The 19418-nt window shown below is 37.6% G+C and overlaps 1 protein-coding gene across 1 annotated transcript in view; it reads left to right on the forward strand.

The window, feature by feature from the left end:
- Positions 1–18657, forward strand: part of NPAS3 (neuronal PAS domain protein 3) — a 616659-nt gene extending 598002 nt beyond the window's left edge. The window contains 4 exon segments of the mRNA XM_032692228.1: positions 8231–8364; positions 8366–8379; positions 11494–11609; positions 14397–18657. Coding sequence (XP_032548119.1) covers positions 8231–8364; positions 8366–8379; positions 11494–11609; positions 14397–15706 — 1574 coding nt within the window. The 3' untranslated portion in view covers positions 15707–18657.
- Positions 18658–19418: the final 761 nt, after the last annotated feature.

The following is a 19418-nucleotide window of genomic DNA, read 5'->3' on the forward strand; positions in this document are numbered from 1 at the left end:
ACACTGCAGAAGCACATGTTAAATTGCAAAGCCATGGGAATAAAGGATTTTATTATACACCTCCAGCAGCTTCAGTTTATCCACTAAACTAGTTCTGTGCTGACTTTTTGCTGCAGGATGTATATGCATGCCATTTTAAAAAAGAAGGAGAAAACTACTTCAGTCACATGCTTTTTACCTTCATTGCTGAGGTTTCCTCCAAGATTACTGAGACCAGAATTGTCCATCACCTTGTAGTCTAAATCAGTAAGTGTGTCGTTCCACTGAAAATCCAAGGATGGATTAAGGATTTTGTAGCTTAGTAGGCTACCCCTAAATATCCTAAAATGTCACCATGTGAAGGTATGATGAAACTGTTGGAGATCTTTCCAAGGGCTTCAGAAACACGTTTGTGCTGTGGGCTTTTTTTCTTCTCTTTCAAAGGTCTGGACAGTTGACTCTGTGTCTCTGAGGGAGACAGTTTTAAAAGTAAGAAGGATACGAAAATAGTATTAGTAAATTGTGTAGCATATATCAAATGTGTGACAGTGTGGCAATAAGTCTTATCAGCACTTTGAAAGAACCCGCATAAATCACCTCTGGCTTTGCCATCTGTAAGTCATGTGGCCAGTGGTGGGTCCAGTTTGGTTTTGATGGCTGATAGCTTATAAAGTATGCCGCTGTGGCACTTTTGGCTCAGTGGGCTTTGGGAAATGCCCTGCCAAGCACCTGAAGCCTTTGTCCAGAATGTCCACGGACTGCTAAGTATTGCTTCTGAGATCTGAAGTCCTTTTGTTTTTATTTAGAAGGTTGTGTTTTGGGAGGGGGGGGTTGTTAGTGCTAAGCTATCTTTTTAAGGCTTGTGGAGAAAGATGTAAAGATTTCTTTTGTTTCCTTTCCTTTACTTTTTACAAGTCATCTGGTATAAAGGGACAGTATGCTTCAAAAATATCTAATGTCATTTACTGCTAGATGTGAGATGGTAATGAATCTTTGTGGCGGTTAGAGGGTGTTAGAACATTCAGTTGTGCCACGCCACCATGTGCTGTGAGATTAGTCTAGAGATTAGGCTGAGGAAATCACTCATTTCACTCAGCCCAAGCACCCAAAGAGGGACTCTTACCCCTGAAATGAAAGCACGTTCAGAGGGATCCTGTACCTTGAAAAAGACCATCTTTAGCCTAAGTAATTAAAAAATAAAATTAATATTGCTGCCAATGTGCTTCTGTGAATCTTCCATCTCTTTTCCTATTTGTAGGAGATATTGTTATGTATAGTCTGCCGATACATTTGGCATGGAAAGGGTTATATTCTAAAGTCATTAATCTTACACAGGTTGTCATATGATGGACAGTAATGTTAGTGGAGAGATGGAAGGCAGATTTAAGTTTCTTGAGCAAGCAGAGCCAAATTTCTCCTCTGATGTTGAGTTTTACTAGCTAAGGGCACAATTTGGATCTGGGATTTCATTTTCCCCTACAGTTTGAACAGAGAGTTCATTAATGATAATGGAAGTTCTGTCTGAAGTTGGTGTTCAAAGTGGGCTTGGGGTTCTAAATGACCGTTTCAATATTAGCAGAAGGAAATCACTTTATGGCAGGATTGAAGTCATGGGGAGAGAGACAAATTATGAGGGAAAGAAAAAGTTTAGAAAGAAAGAAGAAAACCTAGAAAATCCTAGATAGAAAAATCTACTGTTCATTTTTCATCATAAAATTGTCTTATATAGTTAGTTTATTTGCATCAACTTCATCTATAGAAACAACTGAAAAGTTTTCTCATATGGATGCCATAAGCTTCCACTGCATAATGCATCTAGTGATACATCAAATTATATATTATAATTCTGTCACTACATTTGATCAATACCTACATAATGTTTTGAAATAAACATCCTACCTAGAATGGTAGGATGGTTACATATAATTATAAAATTGTCATTTTAAATGATGGGCCATGGGTAAATGGTAAGTTATAACTATAGTGAAAGGAGAGGGGAATAAAAGAGTCTCTGTTGTTCAAGTAGGAGATGGTTATTTTTCATTAGTTGTGGGAAATATTTTTTGTGTGGTTTTGCTGGGTTTTAATAAATTTGCATTGTGGCTGTGGACTGATGTCATATAAACTGGTAACATAGTATTGATTTTAAAAAAAAAATCTTCCTGATCCTTATCTGACATAATTTGTAATCAAATGAATGTAGAATATATAGCAGAAGCTAGGAAATTTCAGAGTGCTGGAGTATCAATTTCCAGGGATTAGGATAGGTCACAAAATCCCCAGATGTTTTCCACTATTTTCCACATTTACTTGTGTTATCTTCCCTACTAGACGTGTCATGCAAGGCTTTCCTCACTTTCCTCACTTGGCAAGTTACAACTTCAATCCTATATGATCACTGTTTTAACAGTTTGACTCAGGTCACTTTTAACATTTGCTTTTCTGTAAAGTGAGGCAGGAAAGATATCTCTTGTTTTTAAAGATTCTTAAGGTTTCAGTTTTTCAAAATGCTTGATTGAGGTTCCTTGTTTTCTTCTGCACGATTTTCGATACTTATTTTTCTAATTTAGCAGGTATTTATGTATGTAACATTCCTATACTGGAAGATTAAACAGTTTTCATACTGCAGAAGTAAACAATGAATCATTTGCCGTACTAGCATTTTTAAAGTGACTGTATACGCTTAAAAGAATTATCCGAAGTGAATGAAGAAGTTTATGTGGGAGTTTGAGTATCAGTAAGGTACAATTTTCTTTCATGAACCTGATCTGCTACTTCCTGCTTGACTTAGGAAAAGATTAATTTATGTTTATAAACCAGCAATTATTACTGTCTGATATTCATATCACAGTAGCAGCCAAGTCTCAGTCAGTGGTATTGACACAATAGACTGCATTCTACCCTCTCCTACATAAAAGATATTCTCTGTCCATTACTCAGGTCTTTCTCCTGTCATACGCTGTGAGTAAAATGCAGATTTCTAAAGCCTCACAGAACTAGTATTTTTTTCTAAACAGTTACTTTCTTTCTATTTTCCTTTAAAGAACTCTGCTGAGATATTGTAAGTCGCACAGGGCTGGTAAGCAAGCGCATGCCGTGAGGAGAGGTAGAGAAGTATGAGCCCCAGGGACTTGTGATGCAAAGATGATATTCTTGACCAAGTAATTTGCTGTGAAGCCCATACTTTTGACCCAGTGGGTAGAGAGTGCATTTGCACACTGTCCTGGCTTATATCCCCACCTTCTCACCCCATCCTGTGTAGCAGATCTGAAATCAAAGTGTTTGTGGAGAATTATATAGATGGAACACAATTGCTCACCAAATGTCTACAAGTCTCGTATCATCTAGCTCCTAATTCTGTTTAAGTAACAAGCATCATTTAACATTGCTAAATATTTTTCATTACTAAAATCCAATTTGTGGATACCTACTATTTAAAACATCTATCTCACTAATTGCAAAATCTATAGAAAAGTCCTTACAACATCAAAGACTCACTTGATCCTTGGAGCTGTTATAAATGGAAAACTGTCTCTGTTACAAGCAAATAAGGCACTTAATGCACTCTTTCTAACTGTGATGCTATTTTCCTGAGGGTTTTGAAAATGACCTTCCTGTAAGCATCAAGGACTGTAACTTTTCAGATAAAGAAACTTGTTCTTGTTTTAAGTTTATGCCAGGTTCATTCCCCTATAGCCCACAGTTTTCAAAAGCAGAAGAAAAAGTAATCCAGAACTAAAAAAATAAAAATCCCTCTGTTTCCAGAACGAAGTTACCCTGTCAGCTTGCCTTGGGCCTTAGGTGGAGAAGTGGAGATTAAAGAGTCAGTATTCCTTTTCATGTTTCATCTGCCAGTTTTGTGAATGTAGAAAGAGTACTTGTGGCTGCAGCTAAGTATCCGACTGTGGTATTAAGTATGGCATTTTCATCCACACACAGTAAATTAAAAATGTTCTTATAAGTTTATCAGGAAAGAAATTCAGTATCAATAGTCATTGATAAAGGTATTTCAAGGAGAAGAGTGAATAGCACAGCAGATGTAACCTCAATATTTTCACCAATTATAAAGAGCCTCTTTGTGAAGCTGTGTGAATATGTAAGATGATCTCATCATTTCCTATTTACTCAATACTTACCTGAATACGCAATATAGTGTAGCTTTTAAATGCATATGCACATGAGTAAAATGTCCTTTTGTAAGAGACTTCGCTAAAAGACTGCTTTTGATACACAATTTCTTCATCTCCTCTTCAAACTGAATTAAGCTACTTCTTCTTTTAAAACACAAGTCACTATTAGAAGCTTTGGCTTTGATTTCTCAGAACAGCCTTACAGGAAGAAACTATGTTCTTTTTCTTTTGTAACCATATTTCTGAAGACAAACTTGTACTGATTTATTTTGATTTTTTTAACAGAAATAGGTTCCTGCAAAGAACACTGACTGTTTCTTCTTTTTCCCCCTCCTTCATTCCACTGCTACAAGATTATTGCTGTGCGCAAAGCTACCAAGGAAAACTGAAATCCCTCTGTTGGGAACTGTGTACACAGCAATATATACTTTGAGAAATAAGTGAGATTTTTTATTTTTTAGTTCTTAGTACGACATACTGTGTACTTCTTGCATGCTAACCACTGAACTCAAATTGAGTAACTAGGTAACACTCAGCAAATTTTAGTCAAGTTTAGCATCCACCATTTTAGGGAATATATCTGTGCAGTTAACGTAAAGGTCATCAGTTTTAAAACACTAACACCCGGTTAGTCCCTTTGATTAACGAGTTTAGATAGATAGGTAGGGAGGGAGAGAGAGAGAGAGAGAGATACACACACACATACATATATAAAATTATATAACCCAGTCCTGCATAATCCCATGTAAATTCAATCACATGACCCATCCAAACAATGTGGTCAGAAGTCTCACTCTTCCCAGTACTGCATTGTCTGCCAGACTGGGTACTCCATGTATAATACAAATAGGATATAAAAATTTTGCATTGCTCAGTGAAGGATTGTCTGAATATATTCCGGATGTGGTCTACAAGGCACTACATTTTCACAACTTTATGCCAAACTGAAATGTCTGGTCTGTTGCTAGTTACAAACATAACTTCACAAGCAAAGCTTTAGGGTAGCCTAATGATTTCTTTACATTTCTTCTCAAAATCAGTAACTTTATTAATGGATTATCTGTATCTGCAAACTGAAGATCCTCAAATGAAGCTTGGCTTTACTCAGTAACACCTCTACGTTATCAAACCAGATAGATTTCCTCCCTGATTTGTCCTTCTAATTGCCTTTTTTCTCAAAATTCTCATCTAATTCTAAGTTGCAGTTTGGCCATGCCAGCAGGTAAAAATTACTGTAAATTAGAAAAACATTTATACTTTTTCATTTTTTTCTTTCATCACATTGAGAAATTTCTTCCCAAGGTATACTATGAGCTTTCAGACACTGACTTAGGGGTGCCTTGTATGCTCTCAAAGGACATCCTAAGAACCAGATTAGCAGCACAGCACAGCTGGCCTGCCAGAGAATCTTTACAGAGAGAATTTTATATTAAATTATGGGACCTCCTTCAGAGCTTGGTCCACAAATATATATATGAAATGTGTTTTAGACAGATGCAGGAAGGAAAATCCTGTGTATCTGGTAATATATCTGAGCTGGCCAAGAGAGAATGGGAATTTGCAGGTAGATGAACTTCATGGAAAGTTCATTTTTAATACAGTATTTCCTACATTATTTGGATGTACAGTAATTTGGGAGCCTAGATTCTAAGTCTAGATGGTTTGTATATAGCTCTGATGCACTGAATTCTCAGTCTTGAAAAAGCAAGCACCTTCTCTTTTCCGTAGTTCTGAAATGAGTGCTCGTTTTGGGTCATGACAGACTTTTCCAGTGGTGCAACAACCAATATAGAAGGTATTGAAGGTTGAAGGACTTGTCTAGGATGACCGAAAGAGCTGGAGATTCTGAGTCCTTATAGCTATCACTATGCAGAACTGCAGTGTGCTCTTCGGTCACTGGCTAGTGACTCACCTGGTACCTTGACTTTCAAATGTGTAGGTGGGCAGTTGTCCTTTGGCATTTGTATAGCATGTTAAACTCCCCAGATAAAAACTGTTCCAACAAAGACAACTGTATATTTAGTAGATACAAGTACAGATAGATTTTACTAGTTTCTGCACACAACTCTGGTGGTTGGGATTCCAGAAAACAGAAATATCACTCCACATTTGTGTGTGTATCAATTTTACACTCAGCTGTAAGCAGAGTATTTTGAATGTCTATTTTATTGAAATGGAAATGTCTACCATAATCAAAATTTACAGCAAGTACTTCCCGTATTCTTCATAACTGATAAAGTTGGACTAATTTATGTGAGATTGTTTTCTAAAGTGGTTTTGACAGAAATGCTGGGTAGGCAGTGTTCTTTTTTATCTTTATTCTGCTGTATAATGAGGTCTTGAAGCCAATGAATTATCACAGTAGAATATTTAAGTTCGAAATATAAAAGTAAAAATTTAGCAGAAGATGGATATCTGCTAGAACAAACCTAGTTCACTACAGGTTGCTGAAAAACAACACGATCCAGATTACAAATATTTGCTTATATTAGAGCTGAACCTAACATTCACTTTACATTGCACTATTTACTTGCATTTTTTTATTTAGTAGTTGAACAATTGCAGGGGATTGGAGGATTCCTCCAGGTAAGAAACATCACCATTTGTATGGCTGCCTTTGTTTTTGGCTGCCTATATTTTTCTGTAGATATCTGCTGTACATGGATTTAGATATAGATACATTCATATGTATAATTAGGGTATAAGACATTTGGTTAACTTGAAAGCTCCAAGTGTCATTTGTCACATTTATGGTAGGACTTTAACTGCCTTAAATACTGATTCTTTCCAAAGTGACTTTTTTTCTTTTCCCTCTACAGAAAAAAAAAAAAAAAAAAAGAATTAAAAAAAAGAAAATGTACGTCATGACAGTATTGTATATGACGCACTTATTAGCCGTAATTAAATGGACCAATGAATTACTACGTCTTTAGGACTCTGGCTTGTTCTGGTTTTAGAGCAAGATGATTAATGCAAATACATATTACTTGAGATAACCATTTAGCAGCTAATTTAGCCAAATTTATTACAGCAGTTAGAGGTTTTTCATTTTAGCAGACGGAGACAAGGACATGACAAAAGTAGAAGGTGTATGTGAATGCACACTGCCCTCTAGTGCACAAAGCTTGTGAGAGTAGCGAGAAGTGCAGGGGGAGAGAAAGGGCTCCATAACAACAGTACTTAGATTTTATGTAGTTTAGGATTTTTATAAACCCTGCTGCCCCCTTCCACTGAAAGATTTGCATTTCATCCCCTTCCCCTGACACTGAAAAATCAGATACAAACAAATTCGTTTCAACTTGGCAATATTTTGGCTGAAGTATTACTTTAAACATCTGTATTTTTAAGCCTTCTTGCTGGGAGCATTTAATAGCACCCGTTTCACATTACTAATTGTTTTATTTCTTTCTCTGTTTCTTAGCATATTTCAAACATTGGAGAAAGCTGTCACTCTTTGGCTCTAACCAAGCCATTCTGTGCCTCCCTTAGGCCTCTTTCTCAGTCTGTTGGTGGATTACTTTGCTCTGGTAGAAAGTAAATTCTCCAAAGACTTTTCCCCCACTGACCAGTAGAGATTTGGTTCATCTGAGAAACTGTAAATTCTGTTTGACAAGATCAAGAAACAGATGTATAAGTTCAGTGGTTGATATCGCCTGCAATAAGGAGAAATGATCAAAGCAGCAGGGGTAGAGTATCTTCCCAACCTTTCAATATCCAGAATCTCAAAGAGGTCTACCTAGGAGCTATGAATAAATCACATATAAATTTGCCTCTTTTTTTTCCTTTTCTTTTTTTACCAGTTTGACATTGAGTGCATTGGAAATGTCCACACAGCAAGAAACTATTTGTGAACTATAGAGATTTGTAGGTTTTTTTACTTTTCTTCTTCCACTAGAGTTTCCCAAAGCAGGTGAAATTCTACTTTAAAAACTGGTGCAAACATTAGCTAGTTATATTAAACTTCAGATCCTGTTTCTATCTCTCTGGCATTAAACCTAAAGGAAGCCAAGTATCTTGTGCTTATAATTGTGGCATTTTGTAAATGAAGCTCATTTTACCACTCAGTTCTACCCTACCATGCACTATATCTTGCTTATGGTTTTGTTTGTATTTTCTTGCAGTGCCGAATAAGGGTCCATGTGTAACAAAGTATTACCGCTGGATGCAGAAGAACGGAGTTTATATCTGGATACAGTCTAGTGCAACCATAGCTGTCAATGCCAAGAACTCAAGTGAGAAGAATATCATCTGGGTCAAATTACCTTCTTAGGTAGGTCTTCTAGTCACTTCTCTCACTTGAACTGCTGTGCCTATGACTTGCCTCTGTGAAGAAAGTTTTAGGGAGTAAAACAACAGCTATTAGCGGAAAGGTAAGAACCTTTTCATGTAGTCCACCTCAAAAGCCGTTGTTATTTCATGAGAGTTATGGAGGCATCTGTCATATCTCAGTACACTGGAATATTCTTGAATTATACTACCTTAGTTTTGAAATAAACGTTCCACCATTTTATTGTGTGCCTCACTGCCCTGAAATCTACTCAACCTGAGCTCAAAGATAAAAGTTATCTGCACCAAGTTTCAGGTGTTATGTTATAAAATCTAGTGTGAAGTGTTTGGCACTGGTTTATTTGAATATTAAAAATGCGTGGAAACAAACTCCTGGTATGCTAAAAAAAGGTCTCTCTAAAAGGCGTTTGGCAGTTCACTCCAGAAAGAGGAACTTTCTCAAGAGAAAAAGCCTTGAACTACTGTGTTGTTCCTGTAACCATCAGATAATTTTCACACTAAAAAATGCAAAATAGGGTTTAAAAATAAAAGTAGCATTTAAAACTATTTTAACTATTAGAACTATTTTAAACAGAAATAGTAGAAGTGTCTTGAATGAAAGGCCTTTCCCTGAGAAATTCTGTTTTACCAAAGTATTTTAAAAGGACTAGTTTCTGAGCTCAAGGGAAAACAAACTGTAACTGAAGGACAGTGAATTATAAACTTGACCTTTCTCATCTGAAAGTACCTTTCAACACATTCTGTTTTGTGAAAATGTTCAATAAGATTGGGAGATTTTCTGTTTCATTCCAGAGCAGAAAAAAAACCAAACAAATAAAATTTGAAACCTTGAGATCGTCATGAAATGCAATTGTCATTTTTCTGGCCTGTTCTCCTTTTAAGTTACTTGTCATGGTTTGTTACATTCCCTTTGATGCCATGAGAGTTCAAAGTGATGTCTAGGGGTTAGACTGTGACTTATTATGCCAAGTCCAGCAGGCACTGAAGAGACCGTGCCTGCCTAAACTTGCATGTTGAAATGCTTTTGATTCCCCTTTTGGGGAAGAGACAGAAGCAACCCCTGGCAGGAGAGCATTGAAGGAGTACTGTGGGAAGCCTCCCACAGCAGTGCAGTTTTCACTGGGGCTTGTGTTTCTGGCCTGACATGGTTTAGCACAGACTTTTCTGAGTATATCCTTATCCTGCTATTTTTTTGTCTCTTTTTTGCAAGTGTTAGGCAGAATGCAACATTTCAAGGGTCAGCTTAAGGTTCACAATTCTGAACTGGAAGTACAGCTTCTCTGCCCCGTCCTTAACAGGGCTTCAAAATGTCCAGAAGTGTTCTCATATTTCCAGCTTTAAGCTGTAAAAATGATCCATAAGAGTTATGAACAGTTGCCTTTGTCCCCTTTGCCACTTTCCAGACAATAGGTGAACTTAGTCCACAAACATCCCACAAAATAATTTTCTCTACAAGCAGAATATACCTAACAAAAAAAGATAGCTGTCTTCCCCAGGTCTTCTCCCAGAACCTGATTTTTCTGCTGTTTTCCATTACCAGTCTGTTAGAAAAAGATTAACATCTTCAGTGAATTTGTATTTTTAATTTAGATTTCTCCTTGTACTGGATTCCACAAAAGATCCAAATGTCCAAATAATGTTTTAATGACAGATCAAGGCATAATTAGGTCTACTCTTAGCAGGAGTACTGGTCTGTATACATTTCCATGCATTAGAAAGTATGATTCAGCTGTCTCTAAAAGGATAGACTAATTATAGTGACAGGGAGGATTAATGCTGTTCTTGTCTTAACAACTTGTTATTCACAGTGTGAAAGCCCTCAAACATCTTTTGCTTGGAGGGGGCAAATTTGGGGACTGCCCTGGGGCAACAGAATAAAGTCACTTTGTCAGGACAAAACCATAAAGATGATAATCATAAGATGTCATTTCAATGTGAACTGTGTGAATTTTCACAGTGTACTCCAATAGGCTGAACATGGACAAACTCTCACTGTGATAGCATCAGGCGCACCCAGTGCTGTCTATGTAGGACTGCAGATTTTCTGCTTTATCACCAGACTGGAATTTGAACTGCATGGAAATGCTCACCTATTCAAAAATTATTGAAGACTTTGTTACTTTTAATATTCCTATGACACTTATACCTAGCTGTGTCTGTTCCCCTGCCTTTGCATGGATTTAGGAAAGGAACACATTTTAAAATGTACAAACCAAGAAAAAGCACAGGGTTGGAGGATTCTTTTTTTCTGTTTCTCTGGTAATGTAGCTTTTTTAGATTGCAGTCATGTTCACTGCTAACAAGTCACAGGTGAGCACCACATGAGCAGATGAAGATATGATTATAATGGGTGTGTTGACAGTTCTTTATCCCTAGCATACGCATCTTAACATGCACATGTGCATCTGTCATATAGTTAGAGTGGTTGCTTTTGGTTTCTTGACAATGTGGATGCAGTGTGCAGTGTTTAAAAAATATTAAGCCTTTTTAATCTAATTTTTAGCCAGATTCTTTGGAGCAGTGGTTGCTTTCTCTAGCCCTAACTGAGCACCTTCTTAATAACTTTATGTATGGTCTGCTTGATTAAAGTGTGGAAAACTGGAATGTTGAGAAAAGCAGGTATTGAAAAGGCTCTGGCAAGGTCGATAGAGAATACTGTTACACAGTACAGTCTAATAGACATTACAGTGGGAGAGAAACAGACTGGAAAAGTTAAAACACCCTCTCTGTCCTACCAGGCACAATAATGGGATCGAAATTGAGATATTTTGTTGTTGGATGATTACACAGTGTAACTTTACTGCTAGATATCACACAAGCCACGATGTCCCACTTCAGGAAGAATGCTTTGATAGCTCTAAAACTTCACTAGAATCAAACGAGGCTTAGTACCTGGTCAATATAAGTATTTGACAGCAGTATTAAAATAAACCTTCATAAAATTCCTGCTGCGAAGCTCTGAGGAGCCAAAATATATGTTCTGTGTCTACTGTGCTGTTCTTCCTATTTATTTCTTTTTTAACTTTGATATGAAAAGAGGGAAAAATCATGAAACTGCAAATCATCCATTTGTGTATATTTGCTGTCTCCTCTTCAGTAACCCAGAGTACAAGGACACTCCAATGGATATTGCACAACTTCCTCATCTGCCAGAGAAAACCTCAGAATCCTCAGAGACCTCTGACTCTGAATCAGACTCAAAGGACAACTCAGGTAATACACATGGTGTGCCTTTATATCTAAGAAAGGTTCATATCATGAGAGCCACATGGTTGGCTTTCTGGTTCCTTTTACTTCTCAAGTATTGTTGCACTATAAAAAAAAAATCATGTAAAATTAAATTGAAAAGCACTAGAAAAATCTTTTAATGACCTTGCTATTTCCACAGTATCTTCATTTCCTCAGAATTTTTTTTTTTACTCTCTCCATGCATTCTTGCCTACATAGTACCAAAATAAATCTTTGATTTCCCAGCTGTGCTTATGAACAGGTATTGTGCCTTGTGTGGAGGACTTGGGATTGTGACTGTTGAATATGATTCTAGTTCTTCTCTTTCCAAAGTAAGCAGATATTCTGCAGAGAAGTCTCTACTGTCAATATTTATGATCCTTTTTCCTGTATAAATACATTCCTGAAGAGTCTCACTAGGGGGCAGTGAAGCTTGAAAAATTTGAGGGTTTTCTTGGGTTAATAGAGTATATTTAATTATAAGGTGTGGGTTCCAGCACTCATTTCTAAGCTCTTTAAGTCTGGGACTTCAGCTGTTTTTAAAAGCTGAGTGTACTCGTCAAACTCAATGTGTAAATGAGTCCTACAGATGGTCCAGTGAACAGATGGTTCACACATTCCATTTGTTTTAATAGTGGTTACCTAGACACAGGTACAGATCACCTGGCCTTCAAAGAAGCATGGTATCCTGTGGCCCAAGAAGTAACGATGTTATTCTGCTGTAGTCTGCGAGATAGATAGACAGATAGATAGATAGATAGATAGATAGATAGATAGATAGATAAATGGATAGATAGATGATTTTTTTTTCTCTCGTGTCTTTGATAACAACCAAAAAAAGGCTGGAGAAAATGCATTGGGCTGATCTAAATCAAGCAAAAGCAAGAAGCTCAGGCATTAATGTTATATTATGATATGGCTGCTCTCTTTCATCTTTTGCTTTTATTTGTTCTCCTTTGACAGATTGGTTTGATGGTTTAAGTCAACACGCAGGCTTGTTGACCACCATCACTGGGAATCTCTTCACCCATTCCTAGTGCTTCCTTTACGCTGTCTTGTTCTTAACTAGCCACACGACATGTATGTGCAGAACAGTTTGCGTTTCCCATGTGCACTAGAAGTTTCCCCAAGTGAGAAGGTTAGAAGTACATGTGTATTCATGACTTCTAAGGTTGATGCAGAGCAAGAGAGTGTTCCCAAGGTGCACAGATGTCTACATCTCAGAAGGAGGTGTCTGGAAGTCTTGGAAGACAGAAGAGACAGGGGCTTCTTTTTTGCAAAGGAAATAAATATAAGTGCCAAAGGATCTGAAATTGAAACACCTTGGATGAAACCAACAAGTTCAATTCAAGCTCTGATAAAATCCCAGGCTAATATTGTGCAGCTTTAGACCACCTTACCTTAAGTCCACTCTTCACCAGCTAGAAACCATGGTCTTAAAAGAAAGCATATTCAAAAAAAAAAAGAAAAAATTGTAGGAGAAATTCAGTGCTAGGTGGAACAAAAAGCTGCATGAGTCTTAGGGGTTTATGGCTGCTACTTTGCTTCTGTGGCTTTTATTTTTCAAAAGGAACAGGCTCTGTGCTGCTGCTGACACAAGAAAAAGTCCCACTTAATGACTTGTGAAGTGCATTACCCTGAATGCTCAGGCAGCTTTCCTGTCAAACCCACCTTCTCCAGCACTTCTGGGAAATAGTTTGGTATTGACGTGGCTCCAGGAGTAACCAGTCTTTAGAGGGAAATTGGCCTTTCTCCTGTCCCCCTAAAACAAGCATATTGAAAAGGGTAGTACTTGGCTCTGATGAGTGAAAAACATCTTTTATTAGCCAACAAAAGATTTCTGGCTGGTCTGTAAAAGACAAGGTCTCCTAAAGCCTGTAGTGACCCTTTTGAACATAGTATGATAATGGAGCGTATTCAGTCTCAAAGCTGCTTTGGCTCTCCTAGTCCAGTGAGCTAGAGTGTTTATCTCACCAGTATTAGAATTATAATTAAATGAATTCAGGCAAGAAGAGTGACAGCTTCTCAGTGCTGTAGCTGGCATATTTTGAATGGTCCTTAGATGATTTGGATCAATCGAGAATTTAATTCACTGGATGAATTTTTTTCTGTATTTTTTTTTTTATTTGTTGCCCTTCAGGAGAATATGAGAAGACAGTCTAGCAACAACACAAAATTGTTTTAACTGCTTTATTCATTCGAATTTATACACATATGACCTTCTCCTCTTACATGGGAGGAAATCAGCAGTAAATCCACTGAAGCCAGAGACACTATGCCACTTCAAAAGTGGCAATGGTCAGAGGAAAATGAGATGAGAGAACTAGAATCTTCATTAGTAAATAGTGCTATACCTGGATGCCTGCCCACTGTAGGAGAACATTAATGTGAAAGAACAATCACCAGAACATAATGGAGATAATGGGATTGTTCACTGACACCTCTCTGGATGGCACGGCTACAATAGTGTTGTGCTCACAGTTGTCAAAATTATTCTTGTCCTGCAAGCAGATTAAAAGGCCTCCCTCAATCAAGGCTCAGCCATATAGCATAGGCTTTTAGTGCATGAACAGTCCTGAGCCAGAGACACTCATGGTGATCAAAACACTCCCAACACAACTTTGCAAAAAGTGTGGCTCTACAGAACAGAACACCATTTGTTAAAAAAAGTTTAAAGGAAATCAAATCTCATTGGTAGGTAGAAATCTGCACTTGAATTATAATATTATGTTCCTGTTGCTAATGGTTTGTTTCACTTTCATTTTGCTCCAGAGGACAATGAGAACTCAAAGTCAGATGAGAAAGGAAACCAGTCAGAAAACAGTGAAGACCCTGAATCTGACAGGAAAAAGTCAGGAAATCAGTCAGATAACGAAATGAACTGTAATGATGATGGGAACAGCTCCAGCAACCAGGACAGCAGGGACAGTGATGACAGCTTTGAAAACTCTGACTTCGAGAATCAAAAGGCTCCTGAGGACAGTTTTGGCACTCTTGGCTCTATGCAGATCAAGGTGGAGCGCTATGTTGAGAGTGAGTCAGACTTGCGGTTGCAGAACTGTGAATCACTGACCTCCGATAGTGCCAAGGACTCAGACAGTGCAGGTGAAGTAAATGCCCAGTCTTCCAGCAAACATCAGAAGAGGAAGAAAAGGAGAAAAAAGCAAAAGGGAGGCAGCATGACCCGGAGAAGGCTGTCAAGCACCTCAAGTCCAAATGGACTTGACTCAGCTTTGGTGGAACAGCCCCAGCTGCTTTCGTCACCAAACAGTGCCTCAGTGCTCAAAATTAAAACAGAAATCTCAGAACCTATAAATTTTGATAATGATAGCAGTATTTGGAATTACCCACCCAACAGGGAAATCTCAAGGAATGAATCACCCTACAGTATGACCAAGCCCCCCAGCTCCGAGCACTTCCCTTCCCCCCAAGCCAGCAGTAGTTTACATGTCTCCATTCCAGACTCCGTTCTCACCCCGCCGGGGACTGAAAATACTGCCAGCCGTAAAACTCAGTTCAGCACCTCATCCAACTCAGCCTTGGCTCCTGTGTCCTCTGACCCTTTGTCACCCCCACTTTCAGCATCTCCAAGAGACAAACACCCAGGAGGTCCCACAACTTCCAACTCTTTGTTGTACGCTGGGGATCTGGAAGCCCTTCAGAGGTTACAAGCAGGCAATGTGGTGCTTCCTTTGGTTCACAGGGTAACGGGAACCCTTGCTGCGACCAGCACTGCTGCTCAGAGGGTCTACACCACTGGCACTATTCGGTATGCTCCAGCTGAAGTTACTTTAGCCATGCAGGGCAACCTCCTCCCCAACACCCATGCTGTTAACTTTGTTGATGTTAACAGCCCCAGCTTTGGGCTAGATCCTAAAACACCCATGGAAATGCTCTACCACCACGTTCACCGACTCAATATGTCGGGACCATTTGGAAGTGCTGTGAGCGGGGCCAGTCTGACCCAAATGCCTGCAGGGAATGTGTTCACAACTGCCGAAGGACTTTTTTCCACTCTTCCATTTCCTGTGTACAGCAATGGCATTCACACTACACAGACTCTGGAACGGAAGGAGGATTGAAATATGACCACATACTGTGTTCAGTGTTATACTCTGAGGCATAGACTATGTTTTAATTTAGACCTTTAATTCTAGCACTTTGAATTTGAGCAGGTCAGCTTATTATCTCAATATTGGTCCCCATTTCATTCCCTTTCTCTTTAACTTGACTTATTCTTTAATGTAAAGATATTTTTTTATTTTTGCCTTCAGAGAGTTGAAGTACCAGTTGCCTGCCATTTTGTCTTCTTCTAAGATGTGTGTTTTTTCCTTTGCATCTTTATTAAGATGCCTTTAATATGTGTATGCCTCTGCCATAGAATACTCAGTGTTGTGGTAAAGAGATTTTAAAGTGACAACCATTGGTTTTACTTCAAAATGATCTTGATATGATCAAGATTAAAAGAAACAAGCATAAAAATTGTGCCCTGTTTGACTAAGTCAAATGAAAAGGGGGTTTTGTTCCTAATTCCTTTAAAATAGGGGATAGTATTTTAGAATTTTATGCAGAGTTTAATTCTCTTTTTATGGTTAAGATTTTCTTACTTGCACATAAAATAATTTGGGTTCTTAAAAAGTTAATTTCTGGCCTGTGACTAGAATGTTAAAAAGTTGGACTAAATGTTAATTACTGAAACTTTAACTTAATTTCTAAAACCATGGTGCTATCATTTATTAATCTGTAATGTCTTCATACAATATGCAGCTTGTGGGCTGGGTTTTTTGGAAAGAATGTGTTCCGTACTGGTTTATAGTGGGGTGCTGCAGTCTCCTTGGTTAGTTAAGACAAAAGCCCTCATTAACATTTGCTGCAGGACTTAAAATTTTTTACCTCCAAACTAACAAACATAGCCTCACATCAAATTTAAATGGGTCAGGAAGCCTTTTCAAAAAGTGCTTAAAAACAAAAAATCAATTTAATTGACGCGAGGAGCAGTTTCTTAGGTGCATATTGTTTTGCTTTATTTTTTTCTCAGTGTAACTGAGGCTAATTTTACAACATCAAATAACACTTCAGAGTAAAAAACAGTACTATTTAACATGTTTTGTTTTGGTTTTCATTTAATATTATAGAGGGAAGGTTGTAAATTTCTTTTTTTTTTCTTTGATTTGGGTATTTTTTGTTAATATTTTCCTTATTTCTAGTATTGAAACCAATATGTTTTAAAACTAAAGAATGGGTTAATAAGCTTGAAATAGATAACTACAACTGAAAACTGCACATTAAGTAAAAGAAAAGAAATCTCCTATTTTGTCTTTGTTGCCAGAAATCACAGTGTAGTGTCAAACACTCCAAATGACTGTCAAATATAAATTCTTCTTCCACTCCATCTTTGGCAGCTGTTTGTTAAGGCATCTAATAACAGATGTGAGAACTGTAATGTGTACAATGTGTAAGTGTCCTTGGCTGTCAGTCCCATTGCAGTTTCAATGTGTGTTACTATATGCAGTATATACTAAGCTAATGTAGTTGTTTTGTCCTTTGTCTTCTCTGTGCTTTATCTCTAGTCCGGAGTGGTAAAGTCCCATTCCTGCAGTCCTAGTGAACCAGTGATTCTTGGGGGTTAGTGGTTTTTGTGTGGTGGCCTTCCTCTGTAATGTCACCTTATGCTGCTTCCACTGTCTGTATACATTTTAATTTCTGCTGTTGCTTTGCTGTTGTGTATTCTCAAACCTCTCTCTCCCTCTTCCTCTCTCCCCACCTCCTCCACACTTTTTCCCTCTCTCTTTCTCTCGCTCTCTCGTTTTCTCTTCTTCACTCTCAGAGATAAAAGACTCTTAACTAGCTCAAGGTTAATGGAGCCATTATTCCCACAGAGGAATTCTGGGTATGACTTACTCTTCCAGTGTACCCCACAATGCACTACAGAGTAATGCTCAGATATATTAAGCAAATTGACGCCATATAGCCTCAGTTGTTAACATTCCCAGAGTCCTTGTGCTCGAACTGTAAGCAGAGGGTGCATTTCTTTGGTTTTCTCCTAGGTAGGGTGGTGGAGCAATACGTACAACAATTACCAGTGAGATATGAAATTCTTTCAAAGGTCAACTGGCATTGTTTAAAAAGGAAACTGAGCTTAGAATTGTCATATATATTCGCTTATGTGTGCAAAGCTAATGTATTAACTCAGCTGTCCTTTTTGACCACTCACTGCATTGTGTCAATTTTGGTGGTAGCTTTGAATTTGAGAAGTAGGTCCAAGCCACAGAGGAGTGATAGTGGAAAAGGAATTGGATGCCAGAAATTTAATTAATGAGCTTTTAAAGGTTCCATAGGAAGGATTTAAGTAGGTTTAAAAAAAGCAAGAAAGCTGATTGGGAAATTCAAAGTTTAATTTTGGAAGCTCTACTCTAGCTATGGAACAATCAAAGGAGTGCACCTATCAGCTACGAAGAACAGCTAGACAGCTGTTGTTGTTTTGGGTTTTTTTTATAAATGTTACTGTGTTGTGTCAAAATGATTTCTGGTGATTTGAACTAACAGATAATCACAGCTGCTGTCTAAATCCATAGTGTTTAAAATTACAAAATGAAAAAAAAACGTCATTACCTGTGAAGACTGTGTCTGTGTTTTTAACTATTTCTTGTACAAATATATGAAATCTTTTATGAGGAGACTGGTGCCAAGTAGCTGAATAATGGGGAAAGGGATTCTGTTCGTATAAATCTTAGCAGTGTTACCAACTCTACAATATAAAAAAATTAAAATGTTAAAAAGTGACAGCTATGGTACATTTATTTTGTGTTAAGCTAACCGAATCTAACTTCTTGAGTGCCTGGCTTATTTGAAACATTTTTTTCATTGATCATTGATAATGCTGCAAATCAGAAATGTACATACTTCATTTACAACAGGGTTCTTTTTATACTTTTGTAGATTCTCCATGTCATACATGGTTGTCTTTATGTAACTTAATTTTTTTTCATCCCGCAGGTGCCATTTTCATAATAAACTTCTCTTGGATTTGTTACTATCTGGCATCATTTCTTTTACATATAACCATCCTGACTAATGAATGCTGGTAGTATTTGTTTGAGCAGGTATTTTTTAATTGTTTTGTAAAAAAAAAAAAACTAAAATACAAGAAAAATAACCAAAAATCAAAGAAGATAAAGCTAGATTTTTATTAACACTTGCGAAATGAAGAAAAGAAGCTGTCAAGATGTAGGTTAAGAATGCTAATCCAAATACTACAACAAACTTGCCACCATTCTAAATTCTCAGCTACCCCAACTCATTGTCATATTGAGCATTTTTATGCACATTATCAAAGCTGAATAATGGACCTGCAACATTAACCACTATAGAAAGTGTGCATTTTTTCTTGATGCACACTGGAAGAGGTCAGCTTTGTACATTAATCATTTAAAATGCACTTTATATTTTCATTTTTACTCTATGATGTTACAGTGAAACTCTTAAGTCACATTATATCCTACCTAGGCTGCTGATTCTTTTAAATGTGTACTTTCTTTCCCCAGAGTGGCAACTTGTAAGTTGTTGGTGTCATGTGGCTGTCAGACATTCTGCCTTACTAACTGAGTACAGAAACATTTACCAGTGCAGAACTGATAAGGCAAAAAGCCTTGACCCCACAAATGAAGGGGGGAAAAAAAAGTTGAAACCAGGTTTGATTACACAGATACCCATATAGAGTGGCTAAAAAGGGAACAACCTGCATAAGTTCTGAAAAAAAAGGCCTGAGGCAAGTGGTTTTAGTCTCTGCAGTGA

The sequence above is a fragment of the Chiroxiphia lanceolata genome, chromosome 6 (assembly GCF_009829145.1).
Source record: "Chiroxiphia lanceolata isolate bChiLan1 chromosome 6, bChiLan1.pri, whole genome shotgun sequence".
NCBI lineage: Eukaryota > Metazoa > Chordata > Aves > Passeriformes > Pipridae > Chiroxiphia > Chiroxiphia lanceolata.